Genomic DNA, 18,003 nt, shown 5'->3' with positions numbered 1-18,003 from the left:
GTCGGTCAAGATTTTTTTTTAGTTTTTGCCATCCCTACTATGGATTGGCCTTTCAAAGGCATATATGAGCCAAAAAGATAAAACATTGTCATAGACGAGGCCAGGGTAGTAGGGCTAGGCATAGCCATTTTAAACGTTAGAGACTGTCTAATTTCTAAGTATGCAGCTATCATTCAATCCAAAAATCAACTTAACAGATGTACTAGGAGTATTGAATTAGAAGATTACACCTACCTGATATGAAGTGTTCACTACAAATTCGGCTGGTAGAACTGGGGTTCCAGTTTTCTCTTCGCACAGCGGACACCCATTTTGCGCGTCTCTCCTCGTCTGCGGGGAATCTATAAAATGACAGGCCCTCCTTTTGGCCCTGTCTATTGGTACAACCAAATGCTGAACAAGATATAACCATTCTCGAAAGATCTACTCCCACACACTTGATAATTAGAACAGGTCCGTCTAAGTTCTATGCATGACCTTGCCGTCCAAAATGGCGGATAAACAAATCACGTGACCTCGTGACGTCACGTGCAAATCCTCAATTAAGGATCAATGAGTGAACACTGTAAAGCATCCAGTATGCTCTTGTTAATGAACGTGGTCTCTCTTTGGTCCAGTGTGATTTGTATTCACATTTGCTAGCATGACAGTAAAACCGCTCCTGCTACCTTTTTTGTTAGCTCCCACAGGATCCCAGTTCTGATGCACACCTCTGTATCTTTGCTTCATGTCTCTTTCTCAGCGGGTTTTTTTTTTTCTATTTTACCTTTCTCCTCTTTCCTTTTCTCTTCAGTTTTATTTTGCCACTACCGGTCTTTTCATTAGTCCAGCTCTTTGTGAGTTCCTTCTCTGCTGGGTAGAGTTCCATGTGGCCCATCTCGTGCATGTAGAGATGGACTGTAGGACGGTGAGGTTGGTGAATGGCCACCCTCATCCTCCAATTGATTCCTCATCCCCAGGTGTGGGTTTCCTTGGCAGGTGGAGTGCTCTTCTACTAACCAAAGATCTAATCATCAGTTTATCAGCAGGGTCATCGCTGGAGCTGCAAGAACAGCCGTTGATTCTTCTCTAAATAATGGTTGATAGCCATGCGGACCTTTTTATCTTCCATGATCAATCCATCTTTTTCCTTCTGGGTGCTTAAAAAACCTCTTATGTTCTCCTATGTCATAAATCTCTCTCTCTCTCCATCTGTCTCCTCTGGGTTTATTTCCGGTGCTCTCCTGCCTCATCCTCTGATTCTTGTCTTTAGACGGCAGGCGTCAACACCACGGATAAGGAGATGGAGGTGCTGCAGCTCAAGAATGTGTCTTTAGAGGACGCTGGGGTGTACACGTGCTTGGCTGGCAACTCTATCGGCCATTCCCATCACTCTGCATGGTTGACTGTCTATGAAGGTATCTACGGTTCTTTTGGTGCCTTATTTTTCGGTTTTTCCCTCTCGCACAAAGGGTCACGTTCAGCCACGCCGCTCCAATCGCACCATAACGGCCTGTAATTAAATACGCATTCAGGATTTGTTGCAATTGGCAGGCTACAACCACAAGCCATCATTGGTGTTGTAAACAGAATCTGCTAAAGACACAATGCAATAAATTACTGTGATTTTGTTTGCATCCGGTCTAGTGCTATTCTGGAGCATTCTGATTACTGTATGGCTGTAATTATGAAATTTTGTGTAGATGCAGGGTTGGTTTTACCATGTGGTCAACCAAAAGTAAACTTTATATATATATATATATATATATATATATATATATATATATATATATATATATATATATATATATATATATATATATATATATATATATATTTTATTTATTATTTGGCTAAATCCACAACTTTTAGTCAATATCCCTAGTGGTCGCTGTGGCTGAAAAGATTCTGTCCTGCGTGGAAGCTACTTCCTCTGTGTGGTTCATCTACTCCTTCATGATGTATGGAAGGAAGGTGAACCACCTCTTTTTTTCTTTTCTTTTCCCTCTTGCTTAAAATGGAAGGAGAGAGCCAAGTCAAACACCTCACAATCAACAAAATTGTGTAGAATGCTGTTCCTAATTACCTCCACTTACGAGGCTTGTTTTAATCTTTTACTGAATACTATAATTGAAGCATCTAGTTTACAGCAAGTTGTTTTAGCTGTTTAATCAACATATTTAAGGGAAATTGTAGACATGTGGGCTTGAAGTACTGATTTGACATGGCTGCGGGCATTCGTTTTTTTTTTTTCCTTTTTTAACTCTTGCTTTTCTTTACTTCGCTAATTAATATATCTGTTTCATATTAACATCGGTGTTGGGCGAAAAAATTGACAAGGCTTCCAAAGAGTGCACTTTTGCCGAGCTCATTTCTTCTAATGAAATGAATTCCTGGCATGCTCTTTGGGTTTGCTTTGATAAACCAAGTCCCTCCAGGGCTTGGAGTGGATTTTGGTTTATCAAGTTGCTTGTCAGAGCGTTAACACTGGCCTCTTGGAAAGTGTGTGTATGGTGGTGTTCAGCATGAACCGTGCTTTTGCATACGTCTCTTGTCACTGTTCTTTTGGACACGCTTTCCTTAGATTTAGAAAAGTGTATACAGACGAGGTACATTCAGAAAACCTTCAAGTTGCTATTTGACAAGTCATTTAATGTATTTTGTTCAAAAAAAAATATTATTCCAGATACATTTCTACAACACATCTATGAATCTTTTATTGTTCGTTGTACCCACCCCCACCCCTGGTACATGCATCCAACTCGAGAGAAAATTGCTTCCTTAGATTAAGAAACAGCTTTATCATTCAGATTTATCTTGTAACATTACCCCATGACCTAGCTCTCCAATTATGCACTGTTGACATGTACCATCTGGGCTAGAACAGAGCCACTCAGCCAACACATGCAAACGAACGCAGTTTATTTTACGAGAGCCTGCTCACTTTAAATCAAACTGCCATCTTCAGCGAAGTCATGTACTGCCTGTGTCGCAGCTTGCGAGTCTTATGTGACTGATAATACAGGACGTTTTAGTGGGTGAAGGCTGCCAAATGTCACAAGCAGTAGTTTCGTTCTGTCTCCCAGCACATAAGCAGAAGAATGCAGTCTGAAACCTGATGCTTGAAAGACGTGATTATGGCACTACAATAGGAGTTTGTGCTCTGTGCCATGTGTCAGTGTTTGCTCTACATTTGTTTGTGTGTGTTTTTTTTTTTTTTTTGGGTGGGCATGTGTGAAGGCATGATCGGTGCGTGTTAAATTGTGATTAGGATATGTTTAAGGATAAAGCGCATGTCATCTTCCCTGCTCCCCCATCACCCATGGGTTTTACTATCTCGCCTTTTTTGTGCCACCTGTGCATGACGCGTCTCTCCTGAGCAGCCTTGCCCCCAACCCCGCTGCCCAACCAGACCTACCTGGAGGTGCTGATCTACTGCGTAGGATTCTTTCTCATCTGTGTGATGATCGTGATCGCTGTGCTGGTCAAGATGCACAGCTCAGCCAAGAAGAGCGACTTCAACAGCCAGATGGCCGTGCACAAGTTGGCCAAGAGCATCCCACTGCGCAGACAGGTAACAGAAAGTAGATAGGGGGTTTGATCTACTTTACACATACTCAATATACTTAATTATATTACAAATGTTATGCAACACCTGTGTGTGTGTATAATGTCCCATGAACCCCCCCTTTTTTTTTTTTTTAAAATGAAAACTATATTTCTGCATAATTTTTGAAAATTAAGGACATCTTAAAAATATTCTAGCAACCAAATGATTGAATGCTTGCATGACTGACTGACTGACTGACCGCTGCAGTGCTGTTGAAATAAGTAAGGAATAAAACACACTGTGTGCTCTAATAAGAAGGTAATTAAGAACCGGATGCAGTCTGACGAAACACCCGGAACCCACGAACACTCAGAAGTTGATTGGTTAACAATAATGGCACATGAACTGTTATATTCCTCTTATACTACAATCTACCAATGTTACAATATTTTATTTATTAATGAACCTGCTTTTCCAATACTGACTGACTGTGACAAAGTGCTGACTGTGGAGACTTCTTCCATAAATCTTAAATAAACATCTCACAGAAATCCTCAATATATCAGCGTCATTGAATTACAGCAGGAACTACTGTCAGAGCTGCTGTTATAGAACGTTAATCAACACCATCTGACTAATCAGATTTAAGAATTTAAAAGGCTGTGCTGTAAATGTCCATATATTTGTTTATAGCTGCTATTTAGAAAACGTATTTGTGCTATTTCATCAAAAAGAGTGATACGTTTATACCGATATGTTGATCATGGTAATATTTCTCAATCATCAGCTGTCAGGTTATAGTCCTATGAAAATCCATGACCTTGAGTTTGACATTTCAAGGTGAAAGGTCATGGTGCCAAATGAAAGCCCATATGGCACTTTCTAGAAGTTGATAATGGTAAAGATGTCTACCATCAACCATTTAAGTTACAGCCCTCTGAAAATCCATGACCTTGAGCTTGACCTTTCAAGGTCAAAGATCATTGTGCCAAATGAAAGGCCATGTGGGAGTTCCTATCTGCTCATAATAGTAAACATCTGTCGACCAGCAACCGGTTTTGAGTTATAATGGAAAATATTATTTTGACCGAAAGGTTGACCTTGACGTTCACCTTGACCCGATTACCCCCAAAATTTAATCAGGTAATCTACAGACCATTGCCCACCTACCCTGAAAATTTGAAGTCAATCGGTGTAACCGTCTAGACCAGGGGTGTCCAAACTGATCCATAAAGGGCCGTGTGGCTGCAGGTTTTCATTCCAGCCATGCGGCAGCACACCTGATTTAGCTCATTCAATCAACTGACACACCCACCCTTTAATCAAGGGTGGGTGTGGCTGCAGGTATTTGACTGTGTGAAGACAGTTCAGTTGATTGATTGAGCCAAGTCAGGTGTGCTGCTGCATGGCTGGAATGAAAACCTGCAGCCACAAGGCCCTTTATGGATCAGTTTGGACACCCCTGGTCTAGACGCTACGTTTGTCCTATATATGTTGATGATAAACATCTCTCTCTGTTTGAGTTATAATCTAAAACATGCTAATTTTAGCAATGACCTTTACACCCATCCACCCCTCCCCCAACACTTGACTCTCCCGACTACTAAGAAAAATGAGACCCCATTATGTAGCATATCAATGGAAGCAAAATTGAAAGATGAACACTTTGGAATTGGTTTGAAGTAAATATAATAAATATGAAGGAAGATATCGGGGGAGAGATTTCGACCTTTTTGGTGACCTTGACTGGATGACCCTCAAAATGTTGGAGGTTCTATTTGAGACCAATGCCCATCTATCCTGAAAGTTTCATGAAGATTGGTCCAGTCATTTTTCCGTAATGTTGCTAACAAAACAAAAACACAGAAACCCCACCAAAACAATACCTTGCCCCCCTGGTGGACTCCGTCCCGGGCGAAGTGTGTTTTTAAAAAAAAAAAACCCGTACATATAGATGCACACAAACATGTTCACACCGTCTGCTGTACCAGTGAATGGAGAGTAAGGTGTAAGTTTCTCTGTGCAGGTGTCTGTGGACTCGAGCTCGTCCATGCACTCTGGGGTGATGCTGGTCAGACCATCACGTCTCTCCTCAAGTGGCTCCCCCATGCTGTCTGGAGTATCGGAATATGAACTGCCTCAAGACCCACGCTGGGAGCTGCCTCGAGACAAGTAACTCGCGTGCACACATGCAAGCACTTACGGTTACATGCCATCATTCTCGTCAAATAGTCTAAAGGCTTTTTAAAAAATAAATATTTTTAGTTTAGACTTTAGAAAATGTATTTCAAAAATGTGACCATGAATAAAATTTGAGCAGTGTGTAGATGAGCTCGGAGTAGATACACCCAATGAAACTGCTTTGGGGAGTCAACTGAACTGTATGCTCTGCTTCGTCCAAGAGTCTCCAAGGCTAAAATGTACCCCAATATGGATGAAATGTATAATTGATATAATGAAGTTGTTATTCCACGAAGTCGAGTCGTACATGAGCTGATAGCTGACGAGGCGCGTAGCACCAAGTTGTCTATAAGCCATGTACAATGAGATTAAGTGAGTGGAATAACTGTTTGTTTTATTATATCCAGTCACTGGTTTTTGAGAAATGTAGCATTTTTATTTTTTGCAAATTTGATAAATTATACAAAACATCTGACAATCATTTCTGCTTAGAATGTAAACAAACTGGCAAAATGACAGTAGCAATTTGTGAAAAATGCAATAATTCTTGAAAAAATGGATACTCTTACGATCATTTTTATTCCTTTTTTTTTTGTCTTTTTGGGGGGGGGTTGTTTTCGAGTAGAATTATTTCATCCTCGTTTGGCTCAGCAACACGCTCCACCATTTTGTTTTTCTCTACTCACATTATATGAGCTGATAACCTGGTAGTAGAGTAGCCAATCAGAGCGCGTGGTTGCTCATATCCAGTGAATGTGGATAGAATAATTCTGCTTAGACTGATTTTTAAAACTTGCATCTGTTGGGCCTGCTGCTAGACCAGGTTCTCACATCACAGAAACCCCAGAGTCTAGAAATTAGCACTTGAACTACTCTGAAGGATTAGCGATCTCTCTAACTGATGCATATTCTGTCTGGGACCTGATCCTGTTTTATGAGAAATCCAAGCAAATAAAATTCAGATTGCATGATTACTGGAGCATGATGTAACTTGGGTCTCTCTCTCGTGTGTGTGTGTGTGTGTATCTTTTAGACTGGTCCTGGGGAAGCCTTTGGGTGAAGGCTGCTTCGGCCAAGTGGTTATGGGAGAGGTTCTGGGGATGGACAAAGACAAACCCAACCGTGTTACCAAAGTGGCTGTAAAGATGCTCAAATGTGAGCTTTTTTTTTTTTTTTTTAAATTAAATGAATACCTGCTATGTAAGCAATATACCAGACACCCCCCCCCCCCCCCCCCCGCCTTATTTACATTTTTATCTTGATTATGGCCAGACCTCAGGACACTCTCATTAGTTACTGCTTCCTGCATCCAGAGCTGAAGACATCCCTGTACATTGCAAATGAAATTGTATTGGTGGCAGCGTAAAGGCATCTACTGATAAACTGCTGTGAGAGGATTGATGTTTAGGGGAATTTGTCCTCCTCCCACTTTTGGATATCGTCCCTAATCCTCATGTATTAGAATATCTCATTCCAGTCACTTTCAGCTAGCTTTATACCACATCGTGTTCAGATGACCTGCTGTTGGCACAATGCCCTGGGGAAGAGAGGTGGGGTTTTACAAAGGCGTTGATACAACAGGCTTAGTGGAGAGTTGGGAAGGCGAAAGTCAGTGCAGCTCATGTGGATCTTTGTTGTGCGGCATCATAATATAGTACTCCTCTGTGAGCTGTGTGTGAATTCAATTAATTTATGGTTCTAAAGGAGTGCTACAGCTAGTTTTTGAAAATACTACAGAATAAGAGACACTTGCATCCCCAGTTTACGTTCCAACTTGACCCCATTGTGGCAAAGATATGGGAGAAACCTGAAGTCTTGGTGAACCCTGGCCTGTGAATTCAGTCCTTGGTCTTGTGAGCTAGTAAAAAACATGAAGATGGTACTGTGGTCTATTCAGTTGGTAAGAAAAAAGGTGGAGCTGCATAAGTAGCATCACATGAGACTCATCCCTGACTGTGTTCTTGGCACAAAGTATACTTTGCTTTTTGTGGTAACATCCCCCCCCCCCCCCCCCCCCCGCTCGGACTGCTAAGATTTTTGTTGCCAAGGTTGGCATCTCTGGTAGAATTGATTATCTGTTTTTATTATCTTGTCCATAACTCTCAGTGTTACTAAATTGTGTGTCCCTCTGAGATTTGATGTTGCATGACCAGTCACATTAAAATGAGAGAGTCTAGCATTAACAATTTTTTTTTTTTTTTTTTTTTTTTTTTTTTTTTTTTTTACAGCTGATGCCACAGAGAAGGATCTGTCAGATCTTATCTCTGAAATGGAGATGATGAAAATAATTGGCAAGCACAAAAACATAATCAACCTGCTGGGAGCCTGTACACAAGATGGTGAGAGAGATGGAAAGAGAGCTCTATCGGGCATTTTAATTTCATGATCCAAATGATGAGTGACTCACCCCCGCATGCGTCAAAGAGGGGATTGTCTGTTTACTGAATTGAGCTGGACCTTGTGATTATTTATTTTTGCCATTTTCTTTGAATGCATCTTGTTACATGAGTAATGTGGTTTGTTTATCTTCATAATTAAATCCTCAATGGTAGATTCTAAAATAGTGCCCTCTTCTTACCCATGTAGAGGATATTGGTGCCTTGAGTCTCGTATCAGCCTGAGCCATGTGCTTTGATGGAGTCAGATATTTCTAATTCAGACTTTCACGTGTAAATGTTCTTTTTAGGTCCTCTTTACGTGATTGTAGAGTATGCCTCAAAAGGGAACCTGCGCGAGTACCTGAGGGCCCGTCGGCCTCCTGGTATGGAATACTGCTACAACCCAGACCAGGTACCTGTTGAGACAGTGTCCATCAAAGACCTGGTGTCCTGTGCCTACCAGGTGGCACGTGGTATGGAGTACTTAGCATCCAAAAAGGTACAAGTCCCATTAACTCTGTCCCATTAACTCCTCTCTTTCCTGTCCTTACGCTATTATATTAGTATGCGTGTGTTTTCAGTGTATCCACAGAGACCTGGCGGCACGTAATGTTCTTGTGACCGAGGACAATGTAATGAAGATAGCAGACTTTGGCTTGGCCAGAGACATCCACCATATTGATTACTACAAGAAAACCACCAATGTGAGTCATGCATTCATAGTCAAACATGCACTTTCCATATTCTGCCCATGTGCGGAAGCCTGGGAATTGAGTTATTCCATGAAATTGAGTCATACGTGAGCTGATGGCCGACGAGGCACGCAGCACCAAGTTGGCTATAATCCATGTACGACGAGATTGAGTGGAATCATGGTTTTCTATCAACATTCACTGGATTTTGAGAAACGGAGCATTTTTATTTTTTGCAAATTCGGTAAAAACGTTGTACAAACCGTCTGATGAAATACATTCTGCTTAGAATGTAAACAAACTGGCGAAATGACAGTAGCAATTTGTGAAAAATGCAGCAACAATTCTTGAAAATAAAGATGTTCTTGCCATCAAAAACTTTTATTCCATATTTTTTTTTTTGCGGGGGGGGTTGTTGAGTAGAGTTTTTATTTCGTCCTCAGTTGGTTCAGTAAGATGCTCCACCATTTGTTTTTCTCTACTCGCGGTATATGACGGCTTAGTACTAGAGTAGCAAATCAGAACGTGCGATCGTTCATATCCAGTGAATGTGGATAGAATAATACACAGTTGTGCAAAGAGTGTTGATCTTCGAGTGGTGAACATATTCACGAGTGAGCAAAGCGAACGCATGAAAATATTTTCAACACGAGAAGATAGACTTCATATCTTTGCACCACCATGTAATGTTCTTTATTATATGGACACCTCTACAAAAAAAAAATACGCAAGTTAATCAAAAGAATTAATTTTGGACTGGTTTGCCATTTTGACAACACGCATCTACCGTATTTTCTGGACTATAAGCCGCTACTTTTTTCCTAGGTTTTGAACCATGCGGCTTATACAAAGGTGCGGCTATTCTGTGGATTTTTCTTCCACCGCTAGGGGCGCTCTAACCGGAAGTAGAATCAAAAATAAGATAGATTAGACGAAAAATCAATGCAAAGAAGAATTAGCAGATCTTTAGCAGATAGAACACGCACGACAAATTACTAACTGGTAATTATTTTCAAATCCAGCGAAGATGATTAAAGTGACTTGTGGTTTCAAACACAGGAGAAATGAAGGTAAATAAATACCGGTTATTTTCTCTTGGTTCTGTTCCATTTTAATCAACAAAGTTGCTGCCATGTTAAAAGGCACTGTTCGGAAAGAATCTGTTCAGGTACATACATGTACATTTACAGTACAAAATCGTTCTGTACATGCAGTAAATATCTAATTTTTCAACATAGATATCTGCGGCTTATAGCCCGGTGCGGCTTGTATATCTTTTTTTTTTTTTTTTTTTAAAAATAGAGCGGATGCGGCTTTATATACAGGTGCGCTCTATAGTCCAGAAAATACGGTAGTCAGTGTGAAAACACGGTCTCATCAGAGTGAAATATGAAAAATGTGAATTTTTCAACACAAGATAAACTTCATATCTTCAAGCCAACGTTTGATTTTTTTTTTATTATTATTATTATATAGACACATTCACAAACAAAGTACCCAAATTTATCAAACCAATTCATTGATTTCCTCACAAGTAACATTTAGGGATTTGTCAGTTTTGGTTTTCCATTTCCCAGATGTAGCTCGTATGAAAAATACAAGTGGTGTATTTCCCAGTAAAACGCTTTGTCCGTATCATACATAATCATCAGCTGTTTCAGTAAGCCTGTGTGTACTATAGCTTCAGATTCCATTTCTTGGCTGACAAGAGTAGAACCCAAAGTGGGCTGCCACACAGTTTGGCATGCTGTGTGTTTTGAGATGCTTTTCTGCCCACCATAGTTGTAAAGAGTGGTTGCTTGAGTTATTAGCCTTCCTTTCTGCTTAAACCAGTCTGTCCATTAGCTTCCCAATCTCCTCCATGAACTACTACTCCTTAGATGTTTCAGTTTTTGTTTTTACCTTGCCCACGACGGAGTGATCAGGGCAAGGTATTGTAATCAGTGTGGTTTGTTTGTGTGTCTGTTAACAATCTAGCATCTAGACGGTTGCACCAATTTGACTTCAGATTTTCAGGGTAGGTGGGCAATGGTCTGTAGATTACCTGATTAAATTTTGGGGGTAATCGGGTCAAGGTCACCGGAAAGGTCAACCTTTCGGTCAAAATAACATTTTCCATTTTACTCAAACGGTTGCCAATAGACAGATCTTTACTATTATGAGCCTGTAGGAACTCCCATATGGCCTTTCATTTGGCACCATGATCTTTGACCTTGAAAGGCCAAACTCAAGGTCACGGGTTTTCAGAGGGGTGTAACTTGAAAACGGTTGATGGTAGACAGATATTTTACCATTATCAACTTGTAGGAAGTGCCATATGGGTTTTCATTTGCCACCATGATCTGTGACCTTGAAAGGTCAAACTGAAGGTCATGGGTTTTCAAAGGGCTATAACTTTAAAATGGTTAATGATAACCAGATATTTACCATTATCAACATATAAGAAGTCCCATATGGGCTTTCAGTTGCTGCCATGACCTTTGACCTTGAATGACTTTGAAATGTCAAACTCAAGGTCATGGATTTTCATAGGACTATAACCTGACAGCTGATTGAGAAATATTACCATGATCAACATATCGGTATAAAAAGTGCTGCCAGGCAGGGTTTGTTTTGACTGGCAAACACTCCCCCACCCCCACAATTTTAGTCTAAATTCTAGAGTCTAAAATTGAAAAGGGAGAAAATTGCATTTAATGATTTTCATTCCCGCTGTTGTGTTTGCGTATCCTAGATATTTTGATAGCTGGTATCTAGTTACAGACCAAACGGGGTTTTTTTTTTTCCCCCCTGCATTTTGGCTATCCAGGGACTTGAGGAAAGTGATATGTTCACTGTGCGAGGAAATCACATGGCACTAGCAAGATTTTAGACATCTTTAGGATGATGCTAATCCTGGTTTGTTAAACTGCCTCTTCACCCAACATGTTTTCAGGAGGATGGCCAAGGCAAGCTTAGAAAGTAAATAAAAACGCTTCCATGTTTTGAGGAAAGATTTGTGGTGGCTTAAAGTTGAAGTGTTAATTTATTTTTATAGGCAGAAAGCACTTTTTTTTTTTTTTTGACTGTGTGCCAGAATTCAGCCTCAAGATTGAAACACATGATGGATTTTCCCAGATAATCGCTCATGTTGGCGGCACGGTGGTGTAGTGGGTAGCGCTGTCGCCTCACAGCAAGAAGGTCCTGGGTTCGAGCCCCGGGGCCGGCGAGGGCCTTTCTGTGTGGAGTTTGCATGTTCTCCCCGTGTCTGCGTGGGTTTCCTCTGGGTGCTCCGGTTTCCCCCACAGTCCAAAGACATGCAGGTTAGGTTAACTGGTGACTCTAAATTGACCGTAGGTGTGAATGGTTGTCTGTGTCTATGTGTCAGCCCTGTGATGACCTGGCGACTTGTCCAGGGTGTACCCCGCCTTTCGCCCGTAGTCAGCTGGGATAGGCTCCAGCTTGCCTGCGACCCTGTAGAAGGATAAAGCGGCTAGAGATAATGAGATGAGATGAGAATCGCTCATGTTACTGTCGAGACATTTGCTATTTGTTCTTGTAGAAAAATGGCTTACTTGCAGCACTGGTTCTCAAGTCCTAATACTCTGGATATGCTTCAAATCCACTACAAATTTTTACTTCTCTTGACTTTGTAATCAGCTGATGAGTTGAATCAGAATGCAGAAATAAACTTTATCATTATTGATCCATGCTCGAAGAAATGACTGGCTTTTGCTCACTGCAGGGCCGTTTGCCAGTAAAGTGGATGGCTCCAGAGGCGCTGTTTGACCGAATCTACACCCACCAGAGTGATGTGTAAGTCAAACACCACTTTGGAGTTTTGTTGCTATTCAGTATGCACCACTTATCTAGCAGAATAATGGTGAAAATGATGTACCGTCTCCTTTTCTTTGCTCTAGGTGGTCTTTTGGGGTACTGCTCTGGGAGATCTTTACTCTGGGTGGTTCTCCATATCCCGGTGTCCCTGTCGAGGAGCTGTTCAAACTGCTGAAGGAGGGCCACCGCATGGACCGCCCCTCCACATGCACCCACGAGCTGTGAGAGTTTATATTTATAATGACTGAAATGTGTTGAAGTATAGAGGGATTTCACTGACATCACCTGAAACCGGAAGTAAACAGACCCTGCGCCATTTTGGAAGACCAACAAACTCGTGATTAGGGGATAATAACGGCAGCGGTATGTGAACCCACCAGAATAAAGTGGAGTGGCAAACGACTTAAACAAACAAATCTGAGCTGTTTTATTTATGATTTATTGGCCCAACAGTAGACTTGAAAGAAACCTGTGTGAGACTTGGCAAAAAACTGTGGATATAATGGATAAGTCTGTGCATGATCTGCGGACACTTTGAGGTAAGCAAACGCAAGAAATTCAGATTTAAAACATGCTAAATTGGCCTCAAGTTGATAACTGTATGAGGAGCAAGCCTCCCAGACTTCTACAATTTAATAATAATAATAATAATTTAGGATGGTTTGGGGCTTGCTCTCCCTGCTATTATATAAATAAAGCATAGTTGTGTAGGCATATATCATAAATACATATGTATAATTTGGATAAATTAACCTAAATTATGGATACCTTAATAGTAACAAAAAGTATTAATTTTTCAACTGAAAAGATATATTATTAAAAGATATCAACAAAATTACCTTGGCTATAACTATGTGTAGGTTATTCTTAATAACAGCTGTAATATCACGAACCAAGCCACTAACAACATAATTGTAAGCCTGTAGCCCTTTGTAGGCTTTCAAGTCATCAGCAGTGTAGGCACTGGGTGTAAACAACAAATAGTTTACAATGTCTGGGTAGCAAACAGATGGCAGAATTGGTGTCCGGTCCTCCTTATGTTTCCATTCTCCCTTGCCCCGAGTTTTATCATATGGGTCAAACCCATCAATCACAGCCAGTTTCTCCACATACCGTGCCCTTTCTGCAGCTGGTAATGTACTCACATAACCCGAATTATCATCCATCATGTCACTTTACTCTCGCTCGTTCTTTGTTTTATATTGTGAGTGCATGTACTTGGTCTTCCAATATGGCGCCTAACAAAATCTCGCGGCGCGGTGACGTCATGCGGTAGCCCTCTATTGCTTTGGAGATTTGTGTGTTTTGACTCCCTCTCCATTTCTGTCATTCTCTCTTTAGATACATGATGATGAGGGACTGCTGGCATGCTGCGCCGTCTCAGAGACCTACCTTCAAACAGCTCGTGGAAGACCTGGATCGCACTCTCTCGATGACGTCGAATCAGGTGAGACTTCACTGCTGTACCATCACCTGTTCGTTTTCTGTCATTTAAAATCTTAAATTGTATTAAAAGTGAGAGTTGAGTGTTGAATTATTGATACATCCACTGCTCTGTACATGCAGCCTTCCCCCATCCAGCTGTAGCATCGAACAAATGAAAGAAGAAAGAAATGACAGTAGTTCTAGTCCCTTTCCCACCCTGACTGCAGCCACACATCAGACAGACAGGCAAATAAGAAAGCAGGCTGATAAAATGTGGTCTTGGGTGATGCTTTTCTGCTCACCACGGTTGTAAAGAGTGGTTTGAGTTATCTTCAGTTCCTTTTTTTTTTTTTTAATTGGACCATTTCTGCTCTTTCTGTCCAGGAATATCTGGACCTGTCAATCAGTCTGGACCAGTACTCTCCCAGTTTTCCAGACACCCGCAGCTCCACCTGTTCCTCCGGTGAGGACTCTGTGTTTTCCCACGAGCCCAGCGCTGACGAACCCTGCTTGCCAAAATTCCCCCCAAATCCTAACCGTGTAGTGGCCTTCAAAAAACGCTGAGCACTCTTCACTTCTTCTAAGCTGGACTTCACTCGTGGACTGTAGAAGATAACGCTGAAAGACAATGTGCACTACACAGTGGATGAGGACGGTTTAGGACGTGGCTCATTTTTAAGACTTCCTTCAAAGCATTAACTAATCATTCACAGACCCACTCTATAGGGCACTTGGGACAAATCGGAGCATCAACATGGATAGACTCTGTTTTGTTTGTTTGTTTTTTCTTGTTAGTGGGTCCATGTCCGTCATCTGGAATAAAAAAAAAGGAATTGGGGCGTAAATGTTGAATGTTACACGCATTGGATATTTCATTTCAAACGAACAAGGATATTTGTTCACCACCCTCACACACCTGGGGAGACAATTCCTTCAGAAAGCGTCCTTCATTTACAGGACAGTCAAAAAGTATTCTAACAAATGGATTGTTACAGTAGTAAAGTCATTTGGTTCAAATGACTTCCTTGTAAATACAGTTAGAAATTTATAAATATGAATATATATATTTACATATACTTTTATCTTTATTGCATTAATTGATTTTGTGGCTTTTTTTGTATCTGGATGTCCAGTGGTTCATTTAGGGGCATTTCTGGAAAGGGACAAAGCATTTGTCTGTATTAAAAAAAAAAAAAAATGCTAATATTCTATGAATTGATAGCAGGCCAGTTTTTTTAAAAACGTTTTTTTTTCTTGTTGTGTACTCTTAATGGTGGTAAGCTAATGTAGCTCAGGGCTGCTAGCTTCTCAGTGGCATTCACTACATCCTCAAGACTACAATTACGCAGCTTAAGTAGGCTATTTTAGTAGAAAACATTCCCATGTGTTAACAGTTACTTCTGTATTAAAAGTGGCCTCAGAATGGTACTACTTTTTTTTTTTATAAATGGTCTTGAGGTTTATTTAAAAGGAAAAAAAACACACCCTATCCACCCCAAAAATTTGCGACTTAAGATGTGCCTTGGGAACTGTAACATGTTTCGACTTCCGTGTAATGGATTGACTGTGTGTAAAAGCAAAAGCCGCCATTCCCATCTTGAAGGGGAAGGAGTCGCGGATCACTTATGTCACTGTAAAAGCATTATGTTAAATAAAAAGCTATTGAAAAATGAATCAGAGCCTTCAAAGTTTGGAACGAACTTCATAAACATCCTCATAAATATCAGTTACCAGGGTGAGTTTACAACAGTAAATTATATTAGGGACACTAAAGCGGCCGCTTCGATCCTCTGATTGATGGATCTGCGTATGAATAGCACAGTTATTCACCATGCTATAAAAGATATTAACGGCTAGCGATGATGTTGGCCAAGAAACGGCTTACGTTAATGTACATAGCTAATCGGTAAGCTAATGTAGCTTAGGCACTTGCTACATTCTTATGATGTAAGCTATGTAGCGAGGTTATTTTAGTAGAAATTGCTCCAATGTATAGGAGCTGCTTCTGTATTAAGGTAGCCTTGGAATGGTCTTGAGGATTACATTAAAAAAAAAAAAAAGCAAAGGCCCTTTTAAAATTTGGAACAAACTTCATAAACAACGGCATGAATATCCGTTACTGGGGTGAGTTTACGACAGTAAATTACATTAGGGACACTTAAGCGGCTGCTTCAATCCTGTCTTTGTTTAATCTGCCACGGTGATTAAATATGTTAATGTAAAAGTCACTTCTTGGCCGGGATCATTGCTAGCCGTTAACATCTTATTTATAGCACGTTGGATAACTGTGCTGCTGTTCTTCTGCAGATCCATCAATCAGAGGCCACTTTCCCTCGTGATGACTGGCTCGCTACCAGCAACTGATGCACTGCTTCTTCCATCCTTAGCAACGCACAAACGCATCTCAGCCTGACGACACGCTCCTGCCTCGTTCTCCGGTTACTTTTACTGCCTCGGCTGCTGCAAGCTGCCAACGTGGCTTGATCTATTTGCTTGTAAGGATTCGGTTGAAGGTTGAACAAGTCCCTTTTAAATTTAATGTGTCCTATTCTTGTGAGGTTAAAATACAAGGGCTTTTATTGGATGCCGGTTGTATAATATAATCTATAGTCATAAAATGGAGTCGCTGTCTGTGGGATTGTTGGGTGGTGGGTTGAGGGGGATTATAAAAATGATGCTTGTTGAGGTTACTAGTGTTGTCTTGGTGTAAAAAAAAAAAAAATTCCTGTGAGGTAACAATCTACCTTGAATGGCTTGTATGTTAATCTTTATACAGTAATTAACGTGTGATTTAACTTGACATTTGTTTTGTAAAACGTATTTCATCGTTCACAGGTTCCTCCATGATCCACGATGCTGCTCGAGTACCTGCTCACACAGGATTTAAACCTTCACTTCATCTCTACCTAAAGAGCGATGCGGCAGGGCTTTAGTACTTTTTTTTTTTTTTTATCTGGCTCTCGGCGCTCCTCATTTGGACTCCATTGTAACTAGCAATAGCAGTGTGCCCCTGTGAGGTTAGTCCACCACAGACCAATCAATTAGTCCCAGAAACCCTAAACACGTCGCAAACGTTCAGTGTAAAGGCCCGGTCCGACTATTGACCCTTCCCACTCACGTGACCTTCGTAAACGCGACCGCCATTTTGGACATGAAGTGGACTTCGGTTCGAATCGGTTTGAATGCGAGGAAGACGACAAACGAAAAACATAAAAGAAAAAGGAACGAGATGCAGAAAACACCTTCACTATCCAGCGACGTAGGGCATTTACAGGGTGAGCAGAGGGAGAGGTATTTGCAAAAATTGAGGTTAGCAGGCTTGGAGAACGACGTTTACCTGCTTCCACCAGGATTGTTCACTGACGTTCGGAAGTACACGAAGCCCTCATCTTTACCTGACTTCGGCCCACATGATCTGTATACCTATGCAACAATAATACCTAACACACATTTAAGTATCCGTCGTAAAGACGTGAAACTTGTCGAGTGACGAGTGTGTTCATTGATAAGCTAACACAATCTAAAAGTAGACATGCCATCACACTGCCCTGGCGCTGTGTACAGTTTACCTTCTATGGTTTGTGCACTCACTATTTGCCATTACTTTCTCCAACCGTTGTTACAGATTACAGGGAACGGCCTGGATTTAAGAGACAAATACATGTTCCTCTTGTTTTGAACACTTATTTGTAGGACATTACCTCTGATCTGTCCTACAGTCTACCGACAGCAAAGGAACACAACGTTAGCTAATGTCGTTAGCTAATAGCTACTACAGAAGAACAAAGAGGTTACAATGGGTTATTTTAACCTATTTGGTTACACACTCGCCGCCACAAAATGTTAACAGCAATGTAATGCCTTTTCTGGCTAATTTTATTCGTCTTACCTCCAACAAAGTGGTCACTACACAAGCGTTGGTATGCCGAGGGCTGCCAGTCTTTCCTGTTAATGGCTGCTATCCATCTTCTCCGTCGGTCAG

General features: G+C 41.0%; 1 protein-coding gene across 2 annotated transcripts in view; it reads left to right on the top strand.

The window, feature by feature from the left end:
- Window positions 1-15,695, top strand: part of fgfr1a (fibroblast growth factor receptor 1a) — a 58,200-nt gene extending 42,505 nt beyond the window's left edge. Inside the window, exons 8-18 of one of the 2 annotated variants that reach the window (XM_060931337.1) lie at window positions 1,253-1,397; window positions 3,363-3,553; window positions 5,556-5,701; window positions 6,744-6,865; window positions 7,939-8,049; window positions 8,397-8,587; window positions 8,670-8,792; window positions 12,505-12,575; window positions 12,680-12,817; window positions 13,938-14,043; window positions 14,406-15,695. In XM_060931337.1, the coding sequence (XP_060787320.1) occupies window positions 1,253-1,397; window positions 3,363-3,553; window positions 5,556-5,701; window positions 6,744-6,865; window positions 7,939-8,049; window positions 8,397-8,587; window positions 8,670-8,792; window positions 12,505-12,575; window positions 12,680-12,817; window positions 13,938-14,043; window positions 14,406-14,585 (1,524 nt within the window). In that variant the 3' untranslated portion in view covers window positions 14,586-15,695. The remainder of the gene's footprint in view (window positions 1-1,252; window positions 1,398-3,362; window positions 3,554-5,555; window positions 5,702-6,743; window positions 6,866-7,938; window positions 8,050-8,396; window positions 8,588-8,669; window positions 8,793-12,504; window positions 12,576-12,679; window positions 12,818-13,937; window positions 14,044-14,405) is intronic. The other variant, XM_060931336.1, reaches the window with a different exon arrangement.
- Window positions 15,696-18,003: the final 2,308 nt, after the last annotated feature.

This window comes from Neoarius graeffei, chromosome 10, assembly GCF_027579695.1.
Source record: "Neoarius graeffei isolate fNeoGra1 chromosome 10, fNeoGra1.pri, whole genome shotgun sequence".
Lineage (NCBI taxonomy): Eukaryota > Metazoa > Chordata > Actinopteri > Siluriformes > Ariidae > Neoarius > Neoarius graeffei.
Note: the sequence above shows the minus strand (reverse complement) of the source record. Positions and strands in the feature narration are given on the sequence as shown.